The 25,592-nt window shown below is 45.0% G+C and overlaps 1 protein-coding gene and 6 non-coding genes across 8 annotated transcripts; 6 read left to right on the top strand and 1 right to left on the bottom strand.

Annotated features, from left to right (window-relative positions):
* Positions 1 to 156: 156 nt before the first annotated feature.
* Positions 157 to 230, top strand: TRNAI-AAU (transfer RNA isoleucine (anticodon AAU)). The gene has a single exon. It is a non-coding gene; the product is annotated as a tRNA-Ile (tRNA).
* Positions 231 to 680: 450 nt separating this feature from the next.
* On the top strand, positions 681 to 762 carry TRNAS-AGA (transfer RNA serine (anticodon AGA)). Its single transcript has one exon. It is a non-coding gene; the product is annotated as a tRNA-Ser (tRNA).
* A 325-nt stretch (positions 763 to 1,087) lies between these two features.
* TRNAT-AGU (transfer RNA threonine (anticodon AGU)) lies at positions 1,088 to 1,161 on the top strand. Its single transcript has one exon. It is a non-coding gene; the product is annotated as a tRNA-Thr (tRNA).
* Positions 1,162 to 5,105: 3,944 nt separating this feature from the next.
* Positions 5,106 to 5,177, top strand: TRNAP-CGG (transfer RNA proline (anticodon CGG)). The gene has a single exon. It is a non-coding gene; the product is annotated as a tRNA-Pro (tRNA).
* A 618-nt stretch (positions 5,178 to 5,795) lies between these two features.
* On the top strand, positions 5,796 to 5,867 carry TRNAD-GUC (transfer RNA aspartic acid (anticodon GUC)). Its single transcript has one exon. It is a non-coding gene; the product is annotated as a tRNA-Asp (tRNA).
* Positions 5,868 to 6,595: 728 nt separating this feature from the next.
* Positions 6,596 to 6,667, bottom strand: TRNAG-UCC (transfer RNA glycine (anticodon UCC)). The gene has a single exon. It is a non-coding gene; the product is annotated as a tRNA-Gly (tRNA).
* Positions 6,668 to 16,252: 9,585 nt separating this feature from the next.
* AURKB (aurora kinase B) lies at positions 16,253 to 21,343 on the top strand. Of its 2 annotated transcripts, XM_033090588.1 has the most exons (9): positions 16,253 to 16,383; positions 16,665 to 16,737; positions 18,744 to 18,846; positions 18,955 to 18,994; positions 19,240 to 19,431; positions 19,720 to 19,858; positions 19,954 to 20,102; positions 20,687 to 20,861; positions 21,039 to 21,343. In XM_033090588.1, exons 2-9 carry the CDS (start codon positions 16,690 to 16,692, stop codon positions 21,210 to 21,212), a joined length of 1,020 nt encoding a protein of 339 aa, XP_032946479.1. In that variant the 5' UTR covers positions 16,253 to 16,383; positions 16,665 to 16,689; the 3' UTR covers positions 21,213 to 21,343. The 2 variants fall into 2 exon arrangements, with proteins under 2 accessions (XP_032946479.1, XP_032946480.1); XM_033090589.1 differs by lacking the exons at positions 16,253 to 16,383; positions 16,665 to 16,737; positions 18,744 to 18,846; positions 18,955 to 18,994; positions 19,240 to 19,431 and having other exon boundaries at positions 19,788 to 19,867; positions 19,953 to 20,102.
* The last annotated feature ends 4,249 nt before the right edge of the window (positions 21,344 to 25,592 follow it).

The following is a 25,592-nucleotide window of genomic DNA, read 5'->3' on the forward strand; positions in this document are numbered from 1 at the left end:
CATTCCTTTCTGGACCTTTAGAGATTGCTTCCAGTTCATATTTGGGAGGCCTTATGAGGCCTGGCTAGTTCTATACAAGATTCAGGGTCTGAGGTGGTTTGGCCTAGCTACGTGAGTGATGTAGATATGTAGATTCCAAGCCCACGGACACCAACTGGCCGGTTAGCTCAGTTGGTTAGAGCGTGGTGCTAATAACGCCAAGGTCGCGGGTTCGATCCCCGTACGGGCCAGAGGCTTATTTTTTTTTTTTCTTCCCCCTTCTCGTCCCATATCTGGTGTTACCACTAAGATTCTACCCGGAACCAGTTGCCTTCTCGTAAACGACACAGTACCCACTGCTTTTCAAAACCTGAATTGCTAGCGCACTCCAAGCTTTAGAAGGACGTAACCTGAGCTAGGGCGGAGGGAGCGTTCCCCGGCGCCCGGGCGGCTACCGCGTCTTTTTCTGGGAGCACGTTGTTGAAGGCTGGTTGGAAAAAGGGGAAGATCCGGGAAGAGGACTCTAGAAAGGTCGAGTGTGGGGTGGGGCCGCGAGCAAAAGCCCCATGCCAATTCTATCCTGCTTTGTGTTCGTACCCACTAATCTCCTAGCTCTGGAACCACGAGATAATGAAAGGGGTGGTGTTTGCGGGAGACATGTACCAGGAAGGGTTTCAGACAAGCAACACTTCCTCATGTGTGTAGTCGTGGCCGAGTGGTTAAGGCGATGGACTAGAAATCCATTGGGGTCTCCCCGCGCAGGTTCGAATCCTGCCGACTACGGTTGTCCTTTTCTTTTTCCGACGTACTATCCCCATTTTTCCTTGCCCAAGGTCAAACAGAAGATTTATTCGATCGGTGCCCCAAAAATCCCCTCGTCTCAGGAATCCTAGACTCTGGAATGCTCCCCAATAATGCACTTTTGGCTAGGGTTGAAACTTTTGGTTTACTTCTTTCAATATTGGGGGCATCGCACGGACGGATATTTGATACCAAACCTAATTGATTTGTCAAAATTAATTTTAGAAAAAAGTGAAAAAATTGATGTGGTCAGGCTCCAATCCACATACTTCTGTAGTGCAGCAGCGGAAGGCAGTTTGGTATCTTTGGCGCCGTGGCTTAGTTGGTTAAAGCGCCTGTCTAGTAAACAGGAGATCCTGGGTTCGAATCCCAGCGGTGCCTAGGCTCTGCCCCAAGAGAGGTGGTTTTTTCCGTTTTGTCGCTGAATCCATATTCTCTAATGAATTTATCAATTGTTTTTATACTGAGGACACAAGGTTACAATTCCGCACTCAGAGCATCTAGAATTCCTGCTGAGATGAGCCGCCAGTCCCATGAGACCACAGCTCCAAAAGCTCGCCCTCTGATCAGGGCAGAAATCCTGAGGGGAACTACACCTTCCTTTGCCCGGCTGATGCTACACCCCACTGACGCTAGTGGGCTATCCTGGTGGCCACTCCAAACCCCGCGGACGCTGCCGCTCCAGCTCTCAGGCCTTACCCCAGGAAGTCCCCTAGAACCTGAGAGGGTTTGTTTGATTTGGTTCTTCATTATATTTCTTTCAGTTTGGGGCCTCAGAATTAATATATGTATATATAATATATTTTTAATATATTTTTAAATTTAAAAAATGGAGGGGGCGGTGCATCTACTATATGCAGTTCCTGTACCAGGTCCTTTATGTATAGTTATCTTCATTCGTCTCCACAAGCTGCAGTCAGGGTTAAGGATTAGCACAGATATCTGGCGGGGCACCATCTGGTTTCTTGCAAGAGGGTGCTGAAGGACTGGGACCCTGTGGACAGGGTGGGAGTAGAAGAGTGCTCATTCCCGGTGGGGTCTCCAGACCCTGTGGAAGAACAAGACCAATTTGTGGAGCACAGAAGCCAGGCTGGTGAGGACAGAAGTAAAACTGATGGAGGAGGCAAGAAGTAGGATCTGTAGTCCGTTGGCAGGACCTAAACTTCCTTGGTAGATAGGCAGAAAGGTCTAGACACCATTCCTTGGCCAGAGAACCACTGTAAGATGTATGAGCAAAAGTGCTGGCTTGAAGGAATCACTATCTGGAGGGGACAGATCAAATATATGATGCAGCAATGCTGAGACCAGGTTTGTCCCCAGCACTGGGCTGCATAACCAAATGAAGAAGGCTCAGCTCCTTTCTCAGATTGCTCATAGGAAGGAAGACGTAATCTTCCAGTGCGAGCGTGCTGTGAGAACACAGAGAACAGAAGTGGCATCTCATTGCACCTGAGAGTGGAGAGTGGTCAAAGGGAGGCTTTCTGGAGGAGATGAGCTGTCTTAAAGATCACGTGGAAATTTGCCATATGTTCTATTAAACAACTACTGTACTATGTAGCAACCTTTGTGCTAGGCCCTGGGAATACAGCAGGGAACAAGAAACACAACAAAAATGTGTTTTAAATTAAATTATACAACATGCTAGATAAATGCTATATGGAAGAATAACACAGGGGATCAGAGAGTATGTGGAGGGGAGGAGTTGGTTATAGAAATGTCAGAGCTTGCACCAGGACAGTAGTAGGAGAGATGCAAAGGAGGGGATGAATTCCAGACATGTTTAGTATAAAAAAAAAATAGTAATCAGTAACTGATAAGATACGAAGTCTGAAGAAATTCAGGATAATGCCAGGATTCTACTTTAGGTAAGTGCTGGGGTTGGAGGGTTTGCTACCATCTCAAATTCACCAAGAAAATCTTTCTACTTGGACGAAAAATGGGGGCCACATACTAAACCTGATAACTCAGGAGAGTCCTGTATGGCTGGCCCTACAAACTCAGAGACTGAAATTAACCACATAGGGTGGTCTGAACAGAAAAATTGCTAACTAAAAGCCATATTGGTTGGTAGTCGCATCCTTGGCCTGTAGTTTCCTTGACAAAAGTCAATCTTTACCTTAAGTGAGCCTGTCTACTGTTTTTTTGGTATCTACGATAACATACCCTTGGAATAGTGTCAGAGTAATCCCTTTTTCCAGACCCCTCAGGGCACAACCCACTACACCAGAGCAGGAAACTACAGAATCCTTCATTGTTGTAGTCCCTTGATTACCATCTCTAAGATGTGCTGTAAAATGCTAACTATTAATATTAAGTATCCTTACACACAAATGTAAAAGAAGTGTCTGTCTATCCAATTTACTTTTTATCCAATCCCAGAGATTTCCCCGGCTTTGCCTCCCCCTACTCCCACCTCTTAGTCCACAAGCAATGGATTTCATGTAACCCTCTTCCTTTGATTCTAATGTATAAAATAAATTGCAAAACTGCCATTTTCCGGAGCATTTTCTCAATCCGTTGAGATTTTGCTTCCTGGCAATTGTTATCAGTATGGCTCAAATAAACTCTTATAAGCTTTCTCTTAGGCTGGATGTTTTTTCGTGGACACACTCTTTCCCACCCAATCTCTTTGAAACAATTGTGACTGTTCAAAGTTATATTTTGGAACTCAATCTTTGTGTGTAAATCTTTGACTCCTGTCAAAATGTAAAATACTTGCACCAAACTTTAAACAATGATCAGTTGTTTACACTCTAGGTGTTGGGTTCTAAAAGTGGGGCCCATGGATGGGGCTTTAGGATATCTGTGAATTCCCCGGTATTGTATAGATTTTTCCAGGAAAAGGGGTCATAGCTTTCATCATGATTTACAGGGATTGAGGCTTCTGTCTCTGTGAAGGTTAAGTGTCTGAGGCAAGGTAAGAGAGAGGTGACTGGAGACTTGGGGGAAAGCTGGGGTGGATGAGTAGGGAGACAGGAGTTGAAGAAAGGGTAGTGCCAGACTATCTGCCCTGAGCGCTTCTGCTTCACCCACCTGATAGGCTTGGGACACTGAGAGGAAAGGCCAGGCTGTTCTCTGCTCCTCCCCCACTGTCTGGTCAGGGACACCTGGGAAAAAAAGCAAAAAACTGAACCCTTCATTGAAGTCACCCCCAACCAAAGTATCTGTGGGTTAGGAATTAGGAAGCGTGTGGCCCCACAAATCATACAACTGTGGTATAGAACAAATGGTTCAGCCCAGAGATGCTACGGGGAGCAGGAGGGGGAGGGGTCAAGTGTCGGGCAGGTCAGCCCTGCTGGCAAGACTCCCCAGAGTAGGTCCTGAGCTGAGGGAACCAGAACACGTGTCCTGCAACTGACCCACCAGGACTCGGCAAACCCGAGGTGAGAGCATGGCGAATGTAGTAAGAGCTTAGAGGCTCACTGAGCATTCGGGATCTACTGGCCTTGAACCAGATAAAGTGGGCGCTTGCCTCAGAGGCCCTTACCTTCTGGGGCTCTTAGGCGACAAATAGGAGGGCCTCCCTCCCCGCCAGCCTAAGAGGGAACTGGAGAGCAGAAGCTACACCAGAGGGTCGAGGTAACCTTATCTTACAAGCGGGAAGTCCTGGGACCAGTGCTGGTAGGGGTGTTCGGCGTCAAGGACCGTCCGGTCGCCTGGCCTGGTGACCCTCCCCATTCACGCAGGTTGGAAAGCCGATTTTCCTACCCGACTCCGCCAGCCACTTATCTCAATGACGTCTCTTCCTTGGGTCTTCGTGGTCCCAGGAGTTGTTCCCTCGCTTGGGCACTGCATGCGCGCGGTCTGAAGAGGACGCGGGCTACTGAAGGGACTAGTCTGGGGGTGGCCCTACCCGTCACTCCAGGAGGGGGGACAGATGCAAGGACAGAAATGGGGCTGCTGTTCACCTAGGGATTTCAGGGTTCATTAATTGTCCCCAACCAGGCAACTCCACCGCTGTATTCAAAGCTCTGCTCCGGGGTGCTGTGTCCGAGGACCGCGGGCAGAGCGGGAAGAGTCGAGAACCCAAGTTCTAGAATGGCGACGAGACCGTGACTGGAGGGAGTGGTAGGTAACTCGGGTGCTCCAGGCCGTCCAAAAGGGCTGCGCAGAGGTGAGGCTGAGACCACTCCCTTCCACTTGCCCGACATTTTTTGCTGGTAGAAGTCGGAGCTCGCAGATCCATAGCCGAGAGATTCCCAGACCAAAGCATTCAGCATCCTTCAACACAGAGGGTTCTTGAACACGCGAGGAGACTCACGGATTTAGAACTGCAGCAAGCCTAGTAAGTCCTCTAAAGACGTCCGCAGGTTCGTGTTCACGTCGGCTCGTTGGTCTAGGGGTATGATTCTCGCTTCGGGTGCGAGAGGTCCCGGGTTCAAATCCCGGACGAGCCCTGCTTTGGTTTTTGCGGAGACTAGAGCACCGCAAGACACCTGGTTTGCAATGGCGCTAAGGCAGCTTCCCCGGGAAGTGATCAGAGTGGACCTAATTCCTTAGAACGGATGTGCAGAGAGCAATTTTGTTCTGAGTGGACACTGCGGTAGCAGGAAGCAGCTCACAGTGCTGCGCAGTACTTCCTAACACGCTAAAAAGAGCGCAGACACGTTCAGACTTGGGCAAGACACTCACTTTTTGTTCCCCACCTTCCTGCTTGGTGCCTCCACCACCGCCAGAGCCTGCTTTTATTTCGATTGATGCTGGTCAACCTAGAGCTGTGGAGCACAGTGAAAAGGGGTGGGACCTATTCAGGGGTGTGTTTGAGAGAACCCAGGGACTCTCAGAGCTCAGGTCTCTGCAACCCTGGAGGCGTCTGTTTCTCTCGGTCATTCCTGATCGTTTCCACCCTTCTGGGGATTCACGCTCAGGTGTGGTTAAGAATGTGCTTAGGTTTTGGGTTAGTATTTCTTAGTGGTTGAAAAAACGAAATACCTACGTAGGAACTCCACCTTTAGCACACTGAGCTAGATGAAAGAATCAGATCAAGGGTTCAGAGGGGTCCGCAGTAAGCTTGTTCCTCGTTAGTATAGTGGTGAGTATCCCCGCCTGTCACGCGGGAGACCGGGGTTCGATTCCCCGACGGGGAGAGCGCGTTAATTTTTCATTCTATTTGAATCTTTCTATTTTAAATCCTACTGATTTAGAAAGTCGTTATCCTGGGCCCTGGTATGAAGATGAAAAGAAGACCGGAAAGAAAAGAGAACGAAAGGAATAGTTTGTCCTGACTCGAGCTCACATTCTTGATTTCAAGTTTGTTTCACTTCAAGTGACTTGCGTTGTGGCTAAATTGGCAGTTATTCTCCCCATTCAAAATGTTTATTAGTCATTATTTTCACCGTTCAGTATGCTTATTAGACGAGAAGCATTGGTCGTTGACAATAATTTTAAAAAATACAGATGGGCAACAACACAAAACTGACACAGCGGGCGTAAGCCCGCCGCCAGACTTGGCCTCCTGCACGGTGCTTTTCTCCTTGACATAAAGGCGCATTTCCAGTCTCAGCTTGAAATTGAGAAAGCTCCTTTCGCCCGCAGCCACGCCGGGTCCTGGGCCTGCGCCCCGCACTAGCCGGGTGTCGACCCTGGGCGTTTTTGGTTTCCTTTCGCCTCCCCATTTTGTTTGTCTGTGGATTGGCACTGCGATCCAAGCAAAACCCGAAATCCCGGGCAAAGATTCCAGGTAGCTTCTTTCGATGAGGGAGTGAGGCGGGAATTCACCCGAGGTCACGGAGAGCTGGTCACCTAAGGAAACACCACTAGCCCGACGCTGGGGTCAGGCCCAGGGAACGCAGGGGAAAAAGTATTAAAATAGAGCTGCGTTGGCCGGGAATCGAACCCGGGTCAACTGCTTGGAAGGCAGCTATGCTCACCACTATACCACCAACGCCTTCTGGTCTTGAGTTTATCCGGAGTTGCTTAAGTCTTAGACACATCTGCAGACTCGTGACCTGAATGATAAGATTCAAGGACTGAATTAGGCGACCCCAACCCCCGACAAGGGAGGCTGAGATGGAAATAATGTATGTTGTTTACTGAGCACTCACGTGTGAGCAGCTCAGCTCCCATCACCGCCTGTGCGCTCCTGTCACTCCGCGAGAGACTGGGTGATTGATTATACCAGTCTACAGACGAGCAAACCTAGGTCCAGAGAAGCTAAGTAAAGAGGTTTCTGAGTCACTGGCGGGGCAGATATTAAATCTAAGATTCGTTCAAGGTGCCAGAACTGCAGAGACACAGTGATGGCTCTATGAGCGCCAGAAATAAATCCCAAAGACATAAAATCGCTTCTATATTGAGTGAGCTCAATGTGTCCCAAGGTTAAAGAATTGAGCTTTAGATCAAGTGAGCTTAAGCACAATTTGTCCAGGGGATGTTTTACTTCTATGTGCACGCGCGTCTAGCCCACTCGCGGCTCAAATATAACCACGCTGGCAAAATCTTAGGCGCACAAGGATAACATTGCGCCCCTTATTGTGTATGATACTTTTGTTCACGAGAACTGTCAAGCTGTGGCTTGTGAAAGGCTTTATGTCGCAATAGTAGCGCATCTGACTCCAGATTATAAGGTTGTATATTTGAATCATCCCGGGGCTCACTTCACCGAAGTTAACTATATATACAGTATCTGATAGACTGCTGGTAAAATTTATCGGGAAAGGAAAGATAAAACCAACTCTATTTATTATATGAGAAGAATATAAACACAAACCTCAGTGTTCCTGTGATTTTCTTCCCCCCTAAAGTGTCTGAATTTTCTAAAATAAAATTTTGGAACTTTTGTTTTCATCTTAACTCCGTCAAATCAACCAATTAAAATAGTAACACCTTTAATCTCATAGATATTTCAGGTATCCTAACACAGAAATAGTTCATGAACAATGCCCAATTCTTGTTCACGAAACGTATTTGGAATAATAAATGTTTCTTATTGGAAAGAATATAGCAATAATGAATACTTTCAAAGTAATAATAGTAATTTATACGCATTATCCTAAATCACTGTTAAATTTTGGCAGTTTAACTTCCACTTGCCAGTAGTGTACATAATCTTATACTCTATTATTTTCAATTATCATTGAAATATGATTCGATAGTCCTTATATTTATAATTTTTTTAAAAATTCGAGGACAATTCTGTAAATTACAGTAACACCCCCCCCCCCCCCCCCCCGCCTTATCCGCAGTTTTGCTTTCTGAGGCAGATACCTGCAGTCAAACCTGGTCTGAAAATATTAAATGGAAAATTCCAGAAATAAAAAATTCATAAGTTTTAAATTGTCTATTCTGAATAGCTTAATGAAATCTGGTGCCACCCACTCTGTCCCGCCAGGATGTCAATCATCCCTTTATCCAGTTTATCCACGCTGTCCAGTCATTCCTTGGTATCTAAAGGGAACTGGTTCCAGGACCCCGTTGGATACCCAAATCCGCAGATGCTCAAGGCCCTTATATAAAATCGTGTAGTGTTCACATATAATCTACGCACATTCTCCTATATACTATAAATCATCTATAGATTACTTATAATACCTAATACATGAACATGCTACGTAAATAGTTATCATACTGTATTGCTTAGGGACAAGAATAATGACAAGAAAAAAAACTCGGTACATGTGCAGTACTGATGTTCTTTCCATGTCAACTTGAAGTAGAACACAAGGGTATTAAATACACATACTACCTTTCTCCAGATTTCTCAGCAGTCACTAGAAGCCTTAAGCCATGTGCATTTTTGCTGCTTCCAGTATATTGAAAACAAAACCAAAAAACCCAGGCCAACCACCCCATAGACCTCGTCTTTCTTGTGGGAAATTTCTTCCTTGCCATCTCTTTCCTTAACTAAAAGTGCCTTTGTTAATATAATAGGCTTGAATAGCTGGCAAAGAATCTGGGCTGCCTACAACAGCAGACATCCACCCAGGCTCAGGCTGGAATCTGTGCCTCACGCTCCTCTCGGCATTCTGATCCATGCCCCACCTTCTGCCCGGAGTGGTCACTGTGTCACGTGTGCCAAGATGAAGACACACATTTTTACAGCCCTTTTTCCAGAAGTTGTGTGCTCAAATTTAGAACTGCTGGGGGGTGGGGGGTGGGAGATGACGGTAAGGGGGATCAAATATATGGTGATGGAAGGAGAACTGACTCTGGGTGGTGAACACACAATGGGATTTATAGATGATGTAATACAGAATTGTACACCTGAAATCTATGTAATTTCACTAACAATTGTCACCCCAATAAATTAAAAAAAAAATTTAGATCTGCTGATAATTTAGCAAGGCGATAGCCGGGGATGGAGCCCTGGCCACAAATGAGGAGAGCTTGTGAGGCTGGCCATCGGCAGTCCTGCGTCCCCTCACGTCCAAACCAGAGCACCTTGCCACAATTAATTATTTTATAAGGAGATACAGAAAGGTAATTTTCTAATTCTGTCTTTCCTTCTACATTTATTAGTTGACATTAGTTCACAAAAAAGATCCTTCTCTCATCCACCGGGGCCAGCTGATGTATTAGTCATATAATAGGTAACGTTGAGGGTTTACAGTGTGTTAGGCACTGTGTTTCGTGCTTTAGTGACCTTACTTCATGTAATCCTGACAGCAACCCTGCCAGGCAGTATAACTATGCCCATTTTAGAGCTGACATGCAGAAGGATTGAGCATTTTGCCAAGCAACACAGTCTGCAAGTGGCAGGCCCAGAGGCAGCCCTGTGACACCCAAGTCCATGGTCTTTCTGCTACATCCTGCTGCATGCTATTCTTTAAAAGCCCTGATGAGTGACTAGGTAAGGTCTGGGGCCCCGGGGGGGAAAGGTTAGTTGTAAAATGTGCTTTATGGTCCAAAAGAGCCCTGGGTGTATTAGGGGTTGAATATTGCCAGTGTAAAGACCATATCCCACCCACAGACTTGTTTGATTACTTATTTGCCAACATTTATTATACAACTCAGCAAATTTTTCTTATAACTCTAGATTTCTAGCTTCTCTTTAAAAATAGAAAAATCTGTCCACACTTAAGCTACGCTTTCATATAGGAATAATCAGCTAGTGCTGAGTATTGCCTCACCCATTCAGGCACATACTTTGCCACACTCTCCGCCACTCCCTGTTATTCCCCCAACACAGAAGTTGAGCTCCAGTTGTTTTACTCATACCTGTCTACATATACCATCCCAGCGTACATTCTGAAAACCTGGTATTCAGAAAATATCTGGATTTTGGGGAAAGACAGACACTAAGTTCCCATCCTAGCCCCTTTTGCTTCAAATACATAGTACTGAGAGATAAAATACTTTTAAAAAATAGTGAACTGAAAGGCCATAACCTGACTCAGGAAAAAAGCAATTCAGTACCACAAATGCAAAGCCTTGAATGGAGCTGATGGTATAGGTCTGCAGGGCGCAGAGTCTGCAAGTGGGCAGCAGCAGGGTGTTAAGTTCCTATGGGGAAATAGGGACTGATTAAGGACAGGGTGCTGGAGCCAGAGCTGCAACGATATCTCTGTATCAGAAAAGGAGGCTGTAAAAACTGCCAGCTCCCTGCCTGGAATCACAAGCCCAAAAAAGCACAAGGACTGGAATGTAGCTTCAAGACCAAAAACAGAACCAACTTGCCCTCTCCTCAGGAACTTCATTTGAGACACTCTCAATATCACATTGCAGCAGGAGCCCCCAAATACCATTATTAGAACTGATTTTTAACTGGGAGCAAGGAGGCGAAGTAATAGCAATGGCCAAATTGTAGGTCAGGAAGGGATGAACACAAAGAAAGAGAGAGAGAGAGAAAAAAAAAAGATCTCCCACCCAAGATGAAGTTACAAAACAAAATCCCAAAATACATGAAGAAATATATGATTAGAGTGGGAGTAATTAGAACATGGATTCAATATAGATGAAAATAAGTTTATGGCGCAGTCTGATAAAGAATTTAAAGTGAGAATGATTAGGATACGTAAAAAGATAAATGAAGAAATACTTCCACTTTAAAAAGAAATCATGAAACAAAGCCAGAAATTAAATAAAATTATAGGGATATACAAATGACCAATTAGAAATCTTACACATGAGTAGCAGACATAATAAAATAAGTCTATCTTACATTTTAAACTGCTCACAATCTGAGAGAGATTTTTGGCTGTTTCAAAAATAGAACTCAAGAATTTATCCAAAACACAAAACAGAGAGATAAGAGATTTGAAAAACATGAAAAGGTAAGCAAAAAGATGTGGAGGAGAGAAGTAGAGGCTCTTATATACCTCTAAGAGGAGTTTCAGGAAAAAAAGACAGTGGAGGAAAATGGTAGAGAAACAGTATACATAAACTAAATTCTTAAAATATTACACTGGAGCTTCACCTGTATGTCTTTTATTTCATTAAAAAAAATCAGAAGTAAATATGGTAAATCATGTTAAGATCTGAATAATTGAGTCGTAGTGACACAAGAGCTTTTACATAGTATTCTTGATATTGGAGCTATTTCATAATTTTTTGTGGTAAAATACACTTAACATAAAATTTACAGTTTTAACCATTTTGAAGTATACAATTCAGGGGTTTTTGGCACAGTCACACAGTTGTGCATCAATCGCTGCTATGTAATTCCAGAACATTTGCATCACTCCACAAAGAAACCCTATACCCACTGGTAGTCGACTCTCTACTCTCCCCGCCCCCAGCTCATTGGAAACCGGTAATCTACTTTTTGCTTATGCTGGATGTTTCACATAAATGGACCTTTTGTGTCTGCCATAATGTTTTCAAAGTTCATCCATGTTGGTTGTAGCATGTATCAGTCCTTCATTCCTTTTTATGGCTGAGTGACATTCCATTGTGTGGCTTTACCTCATTTTGTTTATTTATTCATCAGTTGATGGACATTGCCCATCTCTGTCGGTTCCTCTTCCCAATACAATGGAATTTATCTGACAATAAAAACGAGTGAGGTATATTTGATTCTGTTGATGTGGGAAAATGTCTAACATAAATTGATAGATTAAATATGAGAGAACAGTGCATGTATGAATCCGCTTGCACAATTTTTAAAAGAGAGACATAAACTAATATAACTGTAGAAAATTTCTGGAAGGATATGAGAAAATGTTAGCAGGAGTTACCTCTAGGTAATTCCTCTGGTTGGGACTGAGGACTTTCAATTTCCTCTTTCCAATCACCCTGCAGCCTTTTTTTCTTTTGTTGGCATGAATCATTTTGAGAACGAAATACACACACACACACACACACACACACACTCACACACACACCCATACACACACAGAAGGATTCTGGAATGACACCTAAGAACCTAATGACAGTGGTTGCTTCTGGGGATGGGAGTAGAGGAGTAGACAATTAAAGATGGTAGACAGAACTGCCTGCTGCCTGAGGAGCTCTTAGCCCAAGATCTAGCATAATGAAGGCCTTTGTGGAATTAGGAGGACTGCAGCTTCTACTTGTTTCCTTGATTTGGATGTGTTCTGGGCAAGTGTTGGTGGAATGCAGCCATTTTAATTTCTACGCTGTAGCTTAAAGAGCACTATTTTGTCAAGATCAACTGGTAGGCCGTAACGAATTATCTCTGGGAAGTGGCTATCAGGCAATTGAAGTGTGACAAGACCAACTTGAATTTGATTATCCTGTTAGTCTCTGTGGAATTGTAACACAGGTTTTCTCTGATGAAGCTGTCATTCAATCCTAGCTTACCTATACACCAAGGAATCAGGTAATTTCTGCTGAACTTTGTTGGGAGTATACGGTTCCCAGCTCCCATGTCACACTTAACAACACTGAATTGAGCAGTGTCTTTGTGGTACCCCCACCTACTCAACAATGGTTCTTGGTACAGGACGGATACTGTGTGAGATATGGCTATGCCCACTTCAGAGAACACTGGTTGACACTTTTTTATGGACCATGCAATTACTCACTTCCAGGGAATTTCACCCAGCCTTTCACTTAGGAAATCTAGAAGCTTGTGTCCTTGGACATGGAGCAGCAACACAAAGTAGCCCAGTTTATAGATGTCACGTGGCATTTTACTTTTATATACTTACATGACTTTAATTCATTTCATCTATTGTAATCCCCTTCATGATGCCTTTGAGAAGAAGACCTTTGTGTTTTTAACTGTCAATGTGAACACAAATTCATGAATAAAACTTGACATATTTTACTGTAAAAAAAAAAAAGTTGGTAGAGAGACTTACTTTTAACTAGCCTGTGTAAATGTTATCATGTTCGTGTATATTTCAAAGTCCGTACATCAACAACATGGATAAATCTCACAAACATAACGTTGAATGAGAGAAGTCAGACACAGGAGAATATATATCGTATGATTCCATGACTATAAAGGACAAACAGGCAAAACTATGAAGTTAGAAATCAGGATAGTGGTTACTCTTGGGAAAGGGGGTAGTGACTGGAAAAGGAGGACGAGGGGTCCTCCTGGGGTGCTGAAGATGTTCTGTTTCTTGATCTGGGTGCTGGTTTCACAGGGGTGTTTAGTTTGTGAAAGTCATCCAGCTATTTATGTTCTGTATGTACACTTCAATAAAAAAGTCTTTAAAATGTATTAGAAGTGTAGTGTAGAGGCTTGTGGCACTGTCCATCTTGATCCAATCTGTGAAGACACGTAAATGGACCTGGACAGGACTTCCATCATCGTGGCAGAGACACATTTTGTCCAGGCCGGTGGTTTGTGCCAAAGGTGAACACTTGGGCTCTAATAGCCAAGAGCAAACCCAGCAATGAAGTTTGACCTGGGGATGATTAGGGGAGTCTGGATGGAGGAGGGCAGCCATGTCCTGACGCACCCACTTAACTCAGCAGCACTGCTTCAGCTTTACCTTAAGGGGGACAAGTTAGTGAAAAGACATTGGCGATATTCGCCAGCGTCTCCCAATGAGCCCCTTCTAGACCTTTCTGAGTCTACTACTCACTCCTGGACAGGGTTTCTTGGCTGATGATGAGAATTCATGTCTTGAAATTTCTTTGGTGGATATTCCATTATCTAAAATAAAAGGTACTGACATCTGTGCCTCCCAAACATTATAGTATCCCAGCCATCCTGCCCTGAACTTTGGAAGACAACACAGTTCTGAGCCTTCCCAGTCACATGAAAATTCAGCCTTGGCAGATAAACAGTGGTGATCCCCTCTCACCTACCCCTCTCATTGTTACTTGGCCAGTAGCCAGAATCCACACCTAACATGGACTGAGAGGTGAAAAGCAAAGCAAGAGGAAAGAAGAAAAGAGTTCCTTAGAGGAAATTGCTAATTTATGTCATTATAAACCCAGGGAATATCTGCAGAAGTGTCAACTTTGTGTGTGCCAGATTAAGGACAGTGAGCATAATTTTGGATGGGGCTACATTTATCACTATGGGTGTAGATTGGTGATGTTCAAAGTGTGGTCCACAGACTGATGCCGCTTCACAAACTGCTTCTTTCAGGTCCAGGATAAGTATAGAATTTAAAAGTAAGCATTTAAAAACTCATACGGCATTTGTCAGAGTACTTTTATATATGTTGATTACAAACAAACAAAAATGTGGGCTTGTAATTTTTATATTTTTTAGATTTCATTCTTTCAAGAACTCATTTTTATTGTATTTTATACAAGTATCATCTGTGATAGACTGAAAATAATCAAGACTGGTTCTTCCCTCACAGATCATTTATAACAGAGATTTTTGTTCACTAACGGAAACAGTCAGCTGATAGTTGCCGAGCTGATAGAACAGGTTTTTTTTTGCTTTTATGAATAATGCAAATCCCAATTTTATGCTCGCCCATCAAATATTCCTGAAAAGCCAAATATGTTCTGACATAATGTGCAAGTGGGAATTTAATTACTCCAAGGGACAGAGGTACTGTATTAGATCTATCAGGCATTATGTCCCCTGATAGCTTCCAAAAGAGTCTCCCTTCACTAACTCCTGAGAAATAAACTGTACTGCAAGTGATAGGATATTTATAAAGCTTTTTATTGGCTAGTCTCTCTACGCCAAGTATGTTGATGAAGGCATCGCTATTGAAAAGGGCTCCCAGATCTTAGGAAGTGGGGTTGGGTTGACCCTCAGTGAAAACCTCCAGAAGCAAAATGATTTCTCACAAATGGCAGCAGGGTGGTCATGATCCTCAAATCTCTGCATTAGGAAAGGAGACCTGTTGCCTCATGTAAGGAAAATGTTGAGATAGGCATCTAGAGGCTCAAAACATATCATCAAGGTCTTAGGTTCTTCCCAGACATCTCTCCTACCTTTTGCAATGTCACCTTCATTCTCAGGCAGCACCACCAGCATCAATGCCAGGCTGTTTGCTTCCTGGTCCACTTCTAACAGGAGAAAAGGAGTTTCTGCCTAGCGTTCTGGAGAATTCTAAGATTCCCACTAAATGGCCACCTTAGGTCACATGTTTATCCCTGAATCAGTGACCATGATCCTGGAGTAAAAGGTGTTGACATGTAAATCAAACAGGGTCTACTCCTGGACCGGGGATGGGGTCAGCTTTCATCTCACAAAACTCAAGGTGCTTTCAGGAAGTGGAAATCACTCAGAGCATGGATGCTGGCTAGCTAAGCATAATGTCCGCTACAAAAGGTCTTTATCAGGTTAGGGATTTGGAGTTAGCAGCAACAGAAACTGACAACAAGAATGCGGAGACAGGCAGTTCCCTAAAGCAAAGTTAGGGTGTTATTATTTGAAGACAGGAAGGGTGCTGGATAGGCAATACTACTACTTAGAAATATCTGCTAGTTATTTATTTCATAGAAGGTCTCAAGATGTATTTATTTAACCCAATAATAAAATTTGGGATCGGAAAGAAAAGAAAAGTAGGGAGGGTCGCCGGAAAGTGAAAGTGAGAGTCAGTCCAAATAACACGGCCTTCATCAGGAGACCTGCAGAGAAAGGTCTGCTGGTGGAAAACTACTAGGAAGGTGAGCGAAAGACTTTAAAGAACAAAATAGTAATGACACAAGAATAATTTACTATAATTGAGTCTAGATCCAAGTATCTGCGATGACTTCATATATCAAGGGTAGCATTTAAATTCCACTGGGGATAACTAAAATCCTTGGGCATTATATATGAGAGAAACATAGAAAGACTCTGGAAAAAAAACACAAACAACAAGTAAATAAATAAATAAATCCCACTAGGCATGGTGTAGTTTAACAAATTGTGCTGGCATAACTGGCTCTCTATCTGGCAGAAAACAGAGTTAGACCCTAGTTCATACATACACAGGGGTAAATTCCAGCTATATTAAAGATATATATATATGAATATTTTTATATATATATATGAGAATATTTGATTGGGAAATAAGGGAAACTTGCCTAAACCAGAACCCCAAAATGCTGCGGCTCGCATTCAGTTTCTTCCTTTGGGACCCTGCGGGGCTACGTCATGGGAAACCCAGCCAATGAGCATTGGGCCTGGGCGGTGCGCTCAGCCAATGGGGCTAGGGCGGGAGATTTGAAAGGGCCTTAGCGGGGGGCGCGGCCGGGGCGATTCAGTCGTTTGCTAGCAGACAACAGGTTGGCTGTGCCGCGGGCTCCAGGGGAGCTGACCTTCTTTCGTGGGTCTTGCGCTGGGAGAAGGCAAGTGATCAGACAGGTCTGGGGTCCATTGGGCTGGCCCGCGCGCACTCGGTCCGGCTGCTGGGTGCTCAAGGTTTAGAGATAGGGTCCTGGAAAGGGGTGGGGCTTGTAGCAGGGCGGGGGCCGCGAAGCCAGCTCCCGGGTGCGCTGAAGCGGTCAGTTTGCTGATATCACTTTCACTGGCCTTTGGCAATCGCGTCTGGCTACATCAGTCCGACCCCTCCTTTTCTCCCTCTTTTTCCTGTTTCTAACGGCTCTTTCTTTCTTCCTTCGTTGCTCAGCTCTCCTCCCCCTTTCCCTCTAAAGATGACTCAGAAGGAGAACGCATACCCCTGGCCCTACGGCCGACAGAAGGTAAGGGCTTTCCCACTTATCCTCCCCCCACCCTCATGGCGAGTTCCTGCTTCGAGATTTGAATTCCTGTAGAGGGCGATCCTCTAAGCACTTTCCTCTCCCTTATGCTCCAAGAGTTTGCTGGCAGAATCTAGTCTGATCATTTGCAGCCACATCCGGTCACGTGCTGCCAACTTGAATCTGACCAGTCTTGTAGGGACCTCTGCAGGGCTGAGCCTTCTTGTTATATACAAATGATAACAGACTGAGCAAGCAGGGTCTGGCCTTCGGGCCATGATTCCCAACCCTTGTCCTGAAAAAAAATAGGCTTAATAATTTGGACTTTATTTTAATGACGGGTGTGAGATAAGGATCTAAATAGATTTATTTTCCAGTTATCCCAACACCTTTCATTGAAGAGTCTATCCTCTGATTTGAAATACCAGCTTTATTATATATATTAAATTCCCACATATACGTGGGTCTATTTCTAGACTCTTTTGTTCAACTTGCTTATCTGTAAAAGTCGCGTCCAGCGCAACACGGGCAATGAGGATGCGAGAAGGGGCGGCTTTGGGTTAAGTTTTTAAGAAAGAAAGAAACAGAGACTTAATGCAGTTAAATCTCAGAAGGTCAGGGGACTCACAGTTCTCAAAGACTGGAGCCCAGAATAAAGCCGACTGGTGGTATCTATTGACAAGTATACAAGGAAGTGTTATTGCTTCTGACACAGTCTGTGAGACTCATCCATCACGTTATAGAAACAATCCAAATCAATTATGTTGGTCCCCAAACAGCTGAAGCAAAAGTCCTATGATGACTGAGGTGAGGTATGTGACTCCCTAAAGGATGTATATCACATGTTGAGACTGTTTTATAGAGCTGAGCAGAGAGAGCTTGATCTTATCGCTCTAAAGACTTTTCTCACAATTAGGTGAAAGGGGAAAACCAGAGAGTCAGCAGTGGTTTTTCCCAGGCAGGGGGAAGGGGAGACAAGGCCCCTTCCCAAATCTTTTTAAGGCAGCTCATGGGGGTCTCCATGGGGTTCCGCCTGGCTTGAGTTGTCCCCCCCCCTCCCGTGGGGAATCGTACTCGTCATTGGCTGCAACCCCTCTTTTGGAGACTAAATAGAGAGAAATATACAGTCCCAGGGATGCACAGTCTCACAGACTCTTCTTTCCTTAAGGAAAGACATGGGGGGACAGTCTGCTAGGCTGTTGTGTGACAACATGTAAATTCTATACTAATATCACTGTTTGGGAATAGCCTTTCTTCCTCTCTTGGCTAAATTAAAAGGAAGGAGCCCACACAGGCTTTGCTCCCTATTTGTGGGCTTCAGTATCCGGGAGGGTCCACCTGTCCCCTTGTCTACCAGCTCCCTCCCTCATGGAGCTGTCAAGAGCAGAGGCTGAGTGAGAAACCACTGTCACTTCTACACTGGTCACTCCCAGAAGGAAGTTGTGTATATTACCCAGAAGTTGAAAGTGAGAAGTGGTCCAAAGCCAACAAAGTAGCCCTCAGTGTCCCTAAAGCCTGTGGTTGCAAGGGGTAAACTGATGTTTGCTGAACATTCAAGGACCTTATCTAAGCCTTACTAGACTGAACTCTTTAGGGGACTGTGAGAATGCCTCTGTGCTGAAACTCCTTGAATTGTGGATCTTCATTGCCCCAGCCCTCTCTACTGTCCCCTGGGGTGGGGGGTTGGTGAACGAGTGGTGTTATGGTCAGGACTATAGAGATTGGACAGCTTCATGCTAGAGAATGTAGTGAGGGCCAAGGCCAATGAGGTGAAATGTTAGGTGTTGGGGTAAGTCCTTTGCTCCTTATCTTCGGCCCGTTTAGCTTATTTATTAATAACCCATTAATATGGGGCTCTGAGCAGCAATATTTGAGTAGCAATATTGTGGTCACAGTGCTCCTCTTTCAACTGGGAGTGGGTGGCTCTAAGCGAGAATGCTGCTTGTAGCACATTCCAACCTGGTCACTGGGACAAAGGCACCCTCAGAGCTCCCTGTGCTCTTTCTCAGGCTCATTCTGGCTTGAACACCCTGCCTCAGAGAGTCCTCCAGAAGGAGCCTGCCACCCCATCTTCGCTTGTCCTCATGAGCCGCTCCAGTGCCCAGCCCACAGGTAACTGGAACAAGGGGAAGAGGACTGACCTGAAGGAACTAGAGTCTGGGGAGGGTGCGGGGATGAAAATGTCAAAGGACGGCCTCAACCTCTCTGTTTTCTCCTTAGCTGCCCATGGCCAGAACAGCAGTGGGACACCCAACTTAATGTAAGTGCCCAAGCCTTGGGGTGGCAAGAAGAGCGGATGGGAGAGTGAACAGGTTGGAAATGAGGGAGGTAGAAGCTAGGGGCAGGAGGAGGAGGGATGCAGGCAAGAAAACCTGATCCATCTTCGACTCCCTTGGAAGAGAAATGGGGCTGAGGGCAGGATGAGCTGAGGTGCAGGGAGAAGCCAAACAGCTCAGGTGATCCACAAACTGGTACTCAGCTGCCTTCCCCCCACTCTCTAATCAGCCGGTCCTTCACAATTGACGACTTTGAGATTGGGCGTCCTCTGGGCAAAGGCAAGTTTGGAAATGTGTACTTGGCTCGGGAGAAGAAAAGCCATTTCATCGTGGCGCTCAAGGTGCTCTTCAAGTCTCAGATAGAGAAGGAAGGTGTGGAGCATCAACTGCGCAGGGAGATCGAAATCCAGGCTCATCTGCAGTAAGGGTCGACGCACTCTGAGCCAAAGCCCCTCTGCTCTCTCCCCCTAACTCCTGTTTCACCCCCACTGCATCCAGATTGTTTTCCCTGCAGCTGTGGCCACTTAGCCATGGAGCTCTCCATCCTGGCTTGAGCCTTGAATCCACTTCGGAGAGCTGCCTCCCGTTCCCTCTTACCACTGCCAGCCCTGTTGACCCCCGCCTGGTCCAAGTCTGACCCCAGTTTAACCCACATGGGACCTGTTGTCTTTGCATTTCCTCTGGACTCCTCCTCCATTTCTTCTCTCAGGCATCCCAACATCTTGCGACTCTACAACTATTTCTATGACCGTCGAAGAATCTACCTGATTCTGGAGTATGCCCCCCGTGGGGAGCTCTACAAGGAGCTGCAGAAGAGCCGCACTTTTGATGAGCAACGAACAGCCACGGTTGGGAAGGGGTGGGCAGGGGCCCTGAGGTTGGGCGATGCTGCTTGCCACTCGAGGTCCATCCTTATCTGACTGCCTGTTATTGGCCTTCCCAGATCATGGAGGAGCTGGCAGATGCCCTGATGTACTGCCACGGGAAGAAGGTGATTCACAGAGACATAAAGCCAGAGAATCTGCTCTTGGGGCTCCAGGGAGAGCTGAAAATTGCTGACTTCGGCTGGTCTGTACATGCTCCCTCCTTGAGGTAAGGTGGGCCAGGAAGCCAACCCTGGGTGGGAGGCTGGGACATTCAGGATAAAAACACTCCAGATCTTGTTACCCAGAGATGTTTAGGTTTGTTCTCGTGTAAATATATAGACATAGCAGTATCTTTATAAAAATCGGAGACTCACAGTTTTTTTGCCCAGATTTCTGACTCAATACATTGGGACCCTCTTGCCATATCATTGACGATATTCCCACATCATTTTTAGTGGCTTCAGAGTATTGCATAGCAGAGATGTAACCTGATTTATTTAAGTGGGAATTGCTTCATGGACATTCGAGATATTCCCAAATTTTTCTTTAATTCTAAGGCGAATATTGCTCTCCTATCTGATTATTTATTTTAAGACACATCTCTCAGTGTGGAAATGCTGAGGCAGTGTGTAATCCCATCTCTGGGGCTTTATATCTTCACCCCACTCTTACCCCAGGGCCCTGTCAGAGCGTGGTTGGAACACTCTCCTGATACATCCTGGGGTCTCTCGGCTCCCTACCACCAGGCAGCAGGGAAAGGAGAGGCCATCTGTCTCTGGGATCCCTGCTTACTCCCCCCACCCTACCCAGGAGGAAGACAATGTGTGGCACCCTGGACTACCTTCCCCCAGAGATGATTGAGGGGCGCACGCACAACGAGAAGGTGGATCTGTGGTGCATCGGAGTACTCTGCTATGAGCTGCTGGTGGGAAACCCACCCTTCGAGAGTGCTTCGCACAATGAAACTTACCGGCGCATCGTCAAGGTGGGAGGGCTGGCTCCGGGTGCCTGGCCCAGGCTTTGTGACCGCCATAGAGATCAGCAGCTGGGAGTAGCAAAAACATAGCTGTGTGGCCTACATAACTCTCCACATAGAATAGGTGGTCAAGGACAAAGCAGCCAGGATAGAACTAATGGGGTCCTTCCTTCTCCTTTATTGCAGGTGGACCTAAAGTTCCCCGCTTCCGTGCCCTCAGGAGCCCAGGACCTCATCTCCAAGCTGCTCAAACACAACCCCTCAGAACGGCTGCCCCTGGCCCAGGTCTCAACCCACCCTTGGGTCCGGGCCCACTCTCGGAGGGTCCTGCCTCCCTCCGCCCTTCAGTCTGTATCCTAAATTGTCCCTGTCATTTACTCAGTCGTCTGCTTTTGTATGTCCGTATATGTGTAGTTGGAAGGAGGAGGCCCTGTCTGGTCCCTTATCTGTCTTCTACCTCCTTTTTATTTAATAAAGTCTGAAGCTTTTTACATTGATGAGTGTAGATGTTTACAGGTAGAGACTTTGCTGGGGAGGAAGTGGTCCCCTATAGGGAGGAGGCTGGGGAGTGGCCCAGGCTGGGTGCAGAGATGGGTCCTGCACCCCTGCCCCTGGGAGCACCCTGCCCTCATCTCTGACACCAACCCCGCCAGCTCCCAGCCACCCTGCTCCCACTGTCTTTTCTTTCCCCTGCTCTGACTCTCAGGGTCTAGAGGCGCTGGGGACCTCGGCTTCACTCTGCTAAGCCCGATCTCTGTCCACCTCTTCTCACTCTCAATTATCTGGCCTCTAGTCTTTCCCTCTCCTGGTTCACTCCCTGCCGACCTAGGAGCAACTGAACAGTGCTGTACCCAGTGCTGGTGTTACTGCTCGGGTCAGGATCTAGTACAGGAATGAACAGGAGCAGTACTGATGGTATCTCATTCCTGACTCAATTTTTCACTATTAAGTATAATGCTTGCTGTAGCTTTACCCTCATTTGGCAGATAAGACAACAGAAGCATTACGTGATCTGCCCAAATTCACACAACTAGTAAGTAGAGGAGCCCAATTTTAAAACTCCATATTTAATATAAAATATAATAACTCTAGAATGGTATAATACTGCCTTTCCACAGCACACACATTTATTTTCTTTTTGTAAATTTTATTGGGGGAATGTTGGGAAACAGTGTGTTTTTCCAGGGCCCATCAGCTCCAAGTTGTTGTCCTTCAATCTAGTTGTGGAGGGCGCAGCTCAGCTCCAAGTCCAGTTGCCTTTTTCAATCTTTAGTTGCAGGAGGCGCAGCCCATCATCCCATGTGGGAATTGAACCAGCAACGTTGTTACTGAGAGCGAGCGCTCTACCAATTGAGCCACCGGCCACCCCACACATTTATTTTCTATGTATGTGTATCACAGAAGCAGAACAAGAATTACAATTTTTGCTATTACTGAGTAGTCTTCAAAAAAGTCCTTTATAAGGTTAGGGTAGGCCTAGTTTCTTCCTAGTTTGCTAAGGGTTTGGCATTTTTGTGTCATTAATAGGTGTTGACTTTCATCAAATGCTTTTTCTGTATCTATTGATTATTTGCTCTTCTAATCCATGTGGCAAGGTACATCAATAAATTTTCTTATTTTTATTTTATCTCAGTGATTCATGCTGTATTTGATTCCTAGAGCTGCGGTAACAAAATACCACAAACTTGTGGTTTAAAACAACAGAAATTTACTCTGGCAGTTCTGGAGGTCCAAAATCAAGGTGTCCACCGTGCCACACAGCCTTCGAAGGCTCTAGGGAAAAATCCTTGCCTCTTCCAGCTCCAGGTGGCTCCAGGCATTTCTTGGCTTGTGGCTGCATACCTCCAATCTCTGCTTCCATCTTCACACGGCCTTCCCTCTCTGTCTTTGTCTCTTTGTGTGTCATAAGAACGCTAGTCATTTGATTTAGGGCCCAGATAACCCAGGATGCTCTCGTCTCAAGATCCTTAATTACATATGCAAAGACTCTTTTCCAAAAAAACTTCACATTCATAGATTCATAGGACATAGACATATTTTTTGAGGGGCCACCATGCAATCCACTACACATAGCCATAGATTAAAACAATTGGATTATAAGGCTTTTTTTTTTTTCTAAAGCAGTCTGCTCATTTCTTTCGCCAGAGACATCCAGTTCCAAATCTTTTTGCTATTTTGTTTTTAGTATTTACCATCTATTTCCAGATAACATGCTTCTGTTGCGACTTCGTAAGTCTCCCATTTTAGGCATTACCTAGTGTTTTCCTGCTATAAAATTTAAGGATTTCACTCTTCCACTCTTCCACCCTACTGCCACTATACACATGTACATTTTCTGTTCCTGTGTCCTTCTGATGTAATTATGTCATAATTTTGGTTGGATTTATTCATTTGACAATAGTTATTAAGTGCTTTCAACATTTGGGTGCTGTTCTATAGAGGCTGGAGGTAAAGCAGTGAATAGAAGAAAAAATCCTCTGTGCTCATGGACCTTGCAAATCAAGAGGATCAATGTCCAGTGTTTATATTTTGACCATTAGATGCTTGCCAAGCTAATTTATGAAGCATTCTATTGTTTTCCTTTCTAGTACAATAGAACGTCCTGAAGTCAATAGTCTTACGTCATTTGCTCAATCCCTTATGTACAGATCACTCATCCATCTCCAAGTTCTCCCCTAGTCTGAGTGTCTTAAAGCTATCAACACCCATCAAGTGTCACTTCATTGAGTCACACAGGCCTGATGTGGAGTATATTTTGTATTTTTTAGGTCTCAATATCCTCTAATTACCATTATGATTTTTTCTCTGATCAAGAGTATTTCAAAGGTGTTTGAAAAAGTCAAAACACATGAGCTTTCCCCCATCTGGGCTCTGCCCTATTTCTCCTCACTGCCAAGCCTGCTAGGCAAATTCACCTGTGACTTCTAATTTTGGTTATGCCCAGGCTCCACTTCCCCAGGGCTTGTGTTTGAGCTGTGTATTGTCTCTTTAAAAATTTTGTTTTAATTTACATGAATTAGTTCACTTTATAAATGACACACATAAGGTGAAATTCCACTTTTCCAACTATACTAATATGAGAAACTAATATCAGGTTAGTAACATTTCTAGTCCTCCTTTGTATTTACATACTAGAACACAGCATGTTTAGCACGTGGGATTTCTTTAAGTTTTGCCCTGTACATGTTGTTTTGTCATTTTCCTTTTGCCCTTATGATGCTTAGAAGGCTCTTTATGAGTTTGGATAGATGTGCATTTATTTTTTTTAAGCTGCTGCACTTTAACCCTAATGTAGATATTCCTAGGTTTTCAAAATGCCATTTTGTGGGGTGCATTTGAGATCTTGCTCCCCAGCATATGTGGTCAGTTTGGCTTGAATTATTCATCAAAAAAATAATACTAAATATAAAAATAACAAAAATGCCATTTTGTTGATGGACATGTAGACTATTTTCCGTGCGTTATACTATAGCCATGTCTTTTACATTCCTCCCTGTGCTCCTGTGTGAGGGCTTTCTGGGAAAGATGTAGAGAAGACATGGCACTGCTGGGTTGTAGGGTATGCCTGGGAAATGTTCAATATATTTTGCCTAATTGTTCTCCAAAGTGGTGGTGCAGCTCCTGCTCCCACCAGCAATGATAGAGGATACCCATTTTCCTGCACCCTCCCCCATGTGTTGCCTTTTCCACTCCCTAAGTCACCAAAGTTCTCCACAATCCCCACCCTTATGACGTTCCCTTGCCATTCTCTGAGAAGCAGCAGAACCAAGTCTTTTACAATCCAACCAACGCTCCCAAGCTACCTCTCTTCACATGTCAGCTGCCTCCACACTCCTACTCTCAAGTGGAAGAAGCACCCTGGTCCCATCAGAGGCTCTGGACCCAGTCCTTTTGCCATTCAGCAAGTTCATTCAGCAGCTGTCCCTTTCCACTTCTCTTGTCAACCATTAATATGTTCCTTTTTTGGTGGACAATTCTCATCATACAAACATCTAGTAACTTGAGCCACATCTAATTATCTCCCCATTTATTCTCACAGCAAAATTTCTCAAGCGCATTGTCCACACTCAATGTGTGCACTGACTTCCTCACCAATCTGTGCCATGACCTTTGTCAGTAACCTGGGCTTGACCCCCAGAGACTTAAAAGGCATCCTGTCCTGTGTCCCTCCCCCACCCCCACCCCTCAGCTGCTGAAACTATTCCAGCCAAATCTGATAGGCCCTTTTCTGACCCCACCTCTCAGCCACATTCAACGGGTGAACTTTCTCTTCTAGAACTACATCCCTCCCCTCCTTCCAACTTCAGAAACCACACTATCTTCATTTTCCTTCTGGCCTCGCCAATTCCCTTGAGCTAAGCCCTCCTCTGAGCCTGATGGTGGACCCTGCGGGCTCCGTGCTGGGTTCACTTTTCTTTTCCATCTACACTCTGATGTCATTCTATCCCATGGCTTTAACATGACTCTCACATTACTATCTCTCACCTGAACCTTTCCACCAAGCTCGAGACTTGGCATCTCCATTTAATGTGTCTAATAGGCTTCTCAAAGTTAGCACACCTAAAATGTCCTCTCAATTCACTACCCCCTTCCAGAAAGAAACATATCTTCCTTATCTCAGTCAATAGCACCATCATTCACCCAGTTGCTGAGACCAAAATACTAGGAATCATCCGTGGTTTCTCTCCCTTTTCTTCTCTGCTACCCCTGTCCTTCCTACCTCCAGTCAAATCCACTGAG

The sequence above is a fragment of the Rhinolophus ferrumequinum genome, chromosome 21, assembly GCF_004115265.2.
Source record: "Rhinolophus ferrumequinum isolate MPI-CBG mRhiFer1 chromosome 21, mRhiFer1_v1.p, whole genome shotgun sequence".
Taxonomy (NCBI): Eukaryota; Metazoa; Chordata; class Mammalia; order Chiroptera; family Rhinolophidae; genus Rhinolophus; species Rhinolophus ferrumequinum.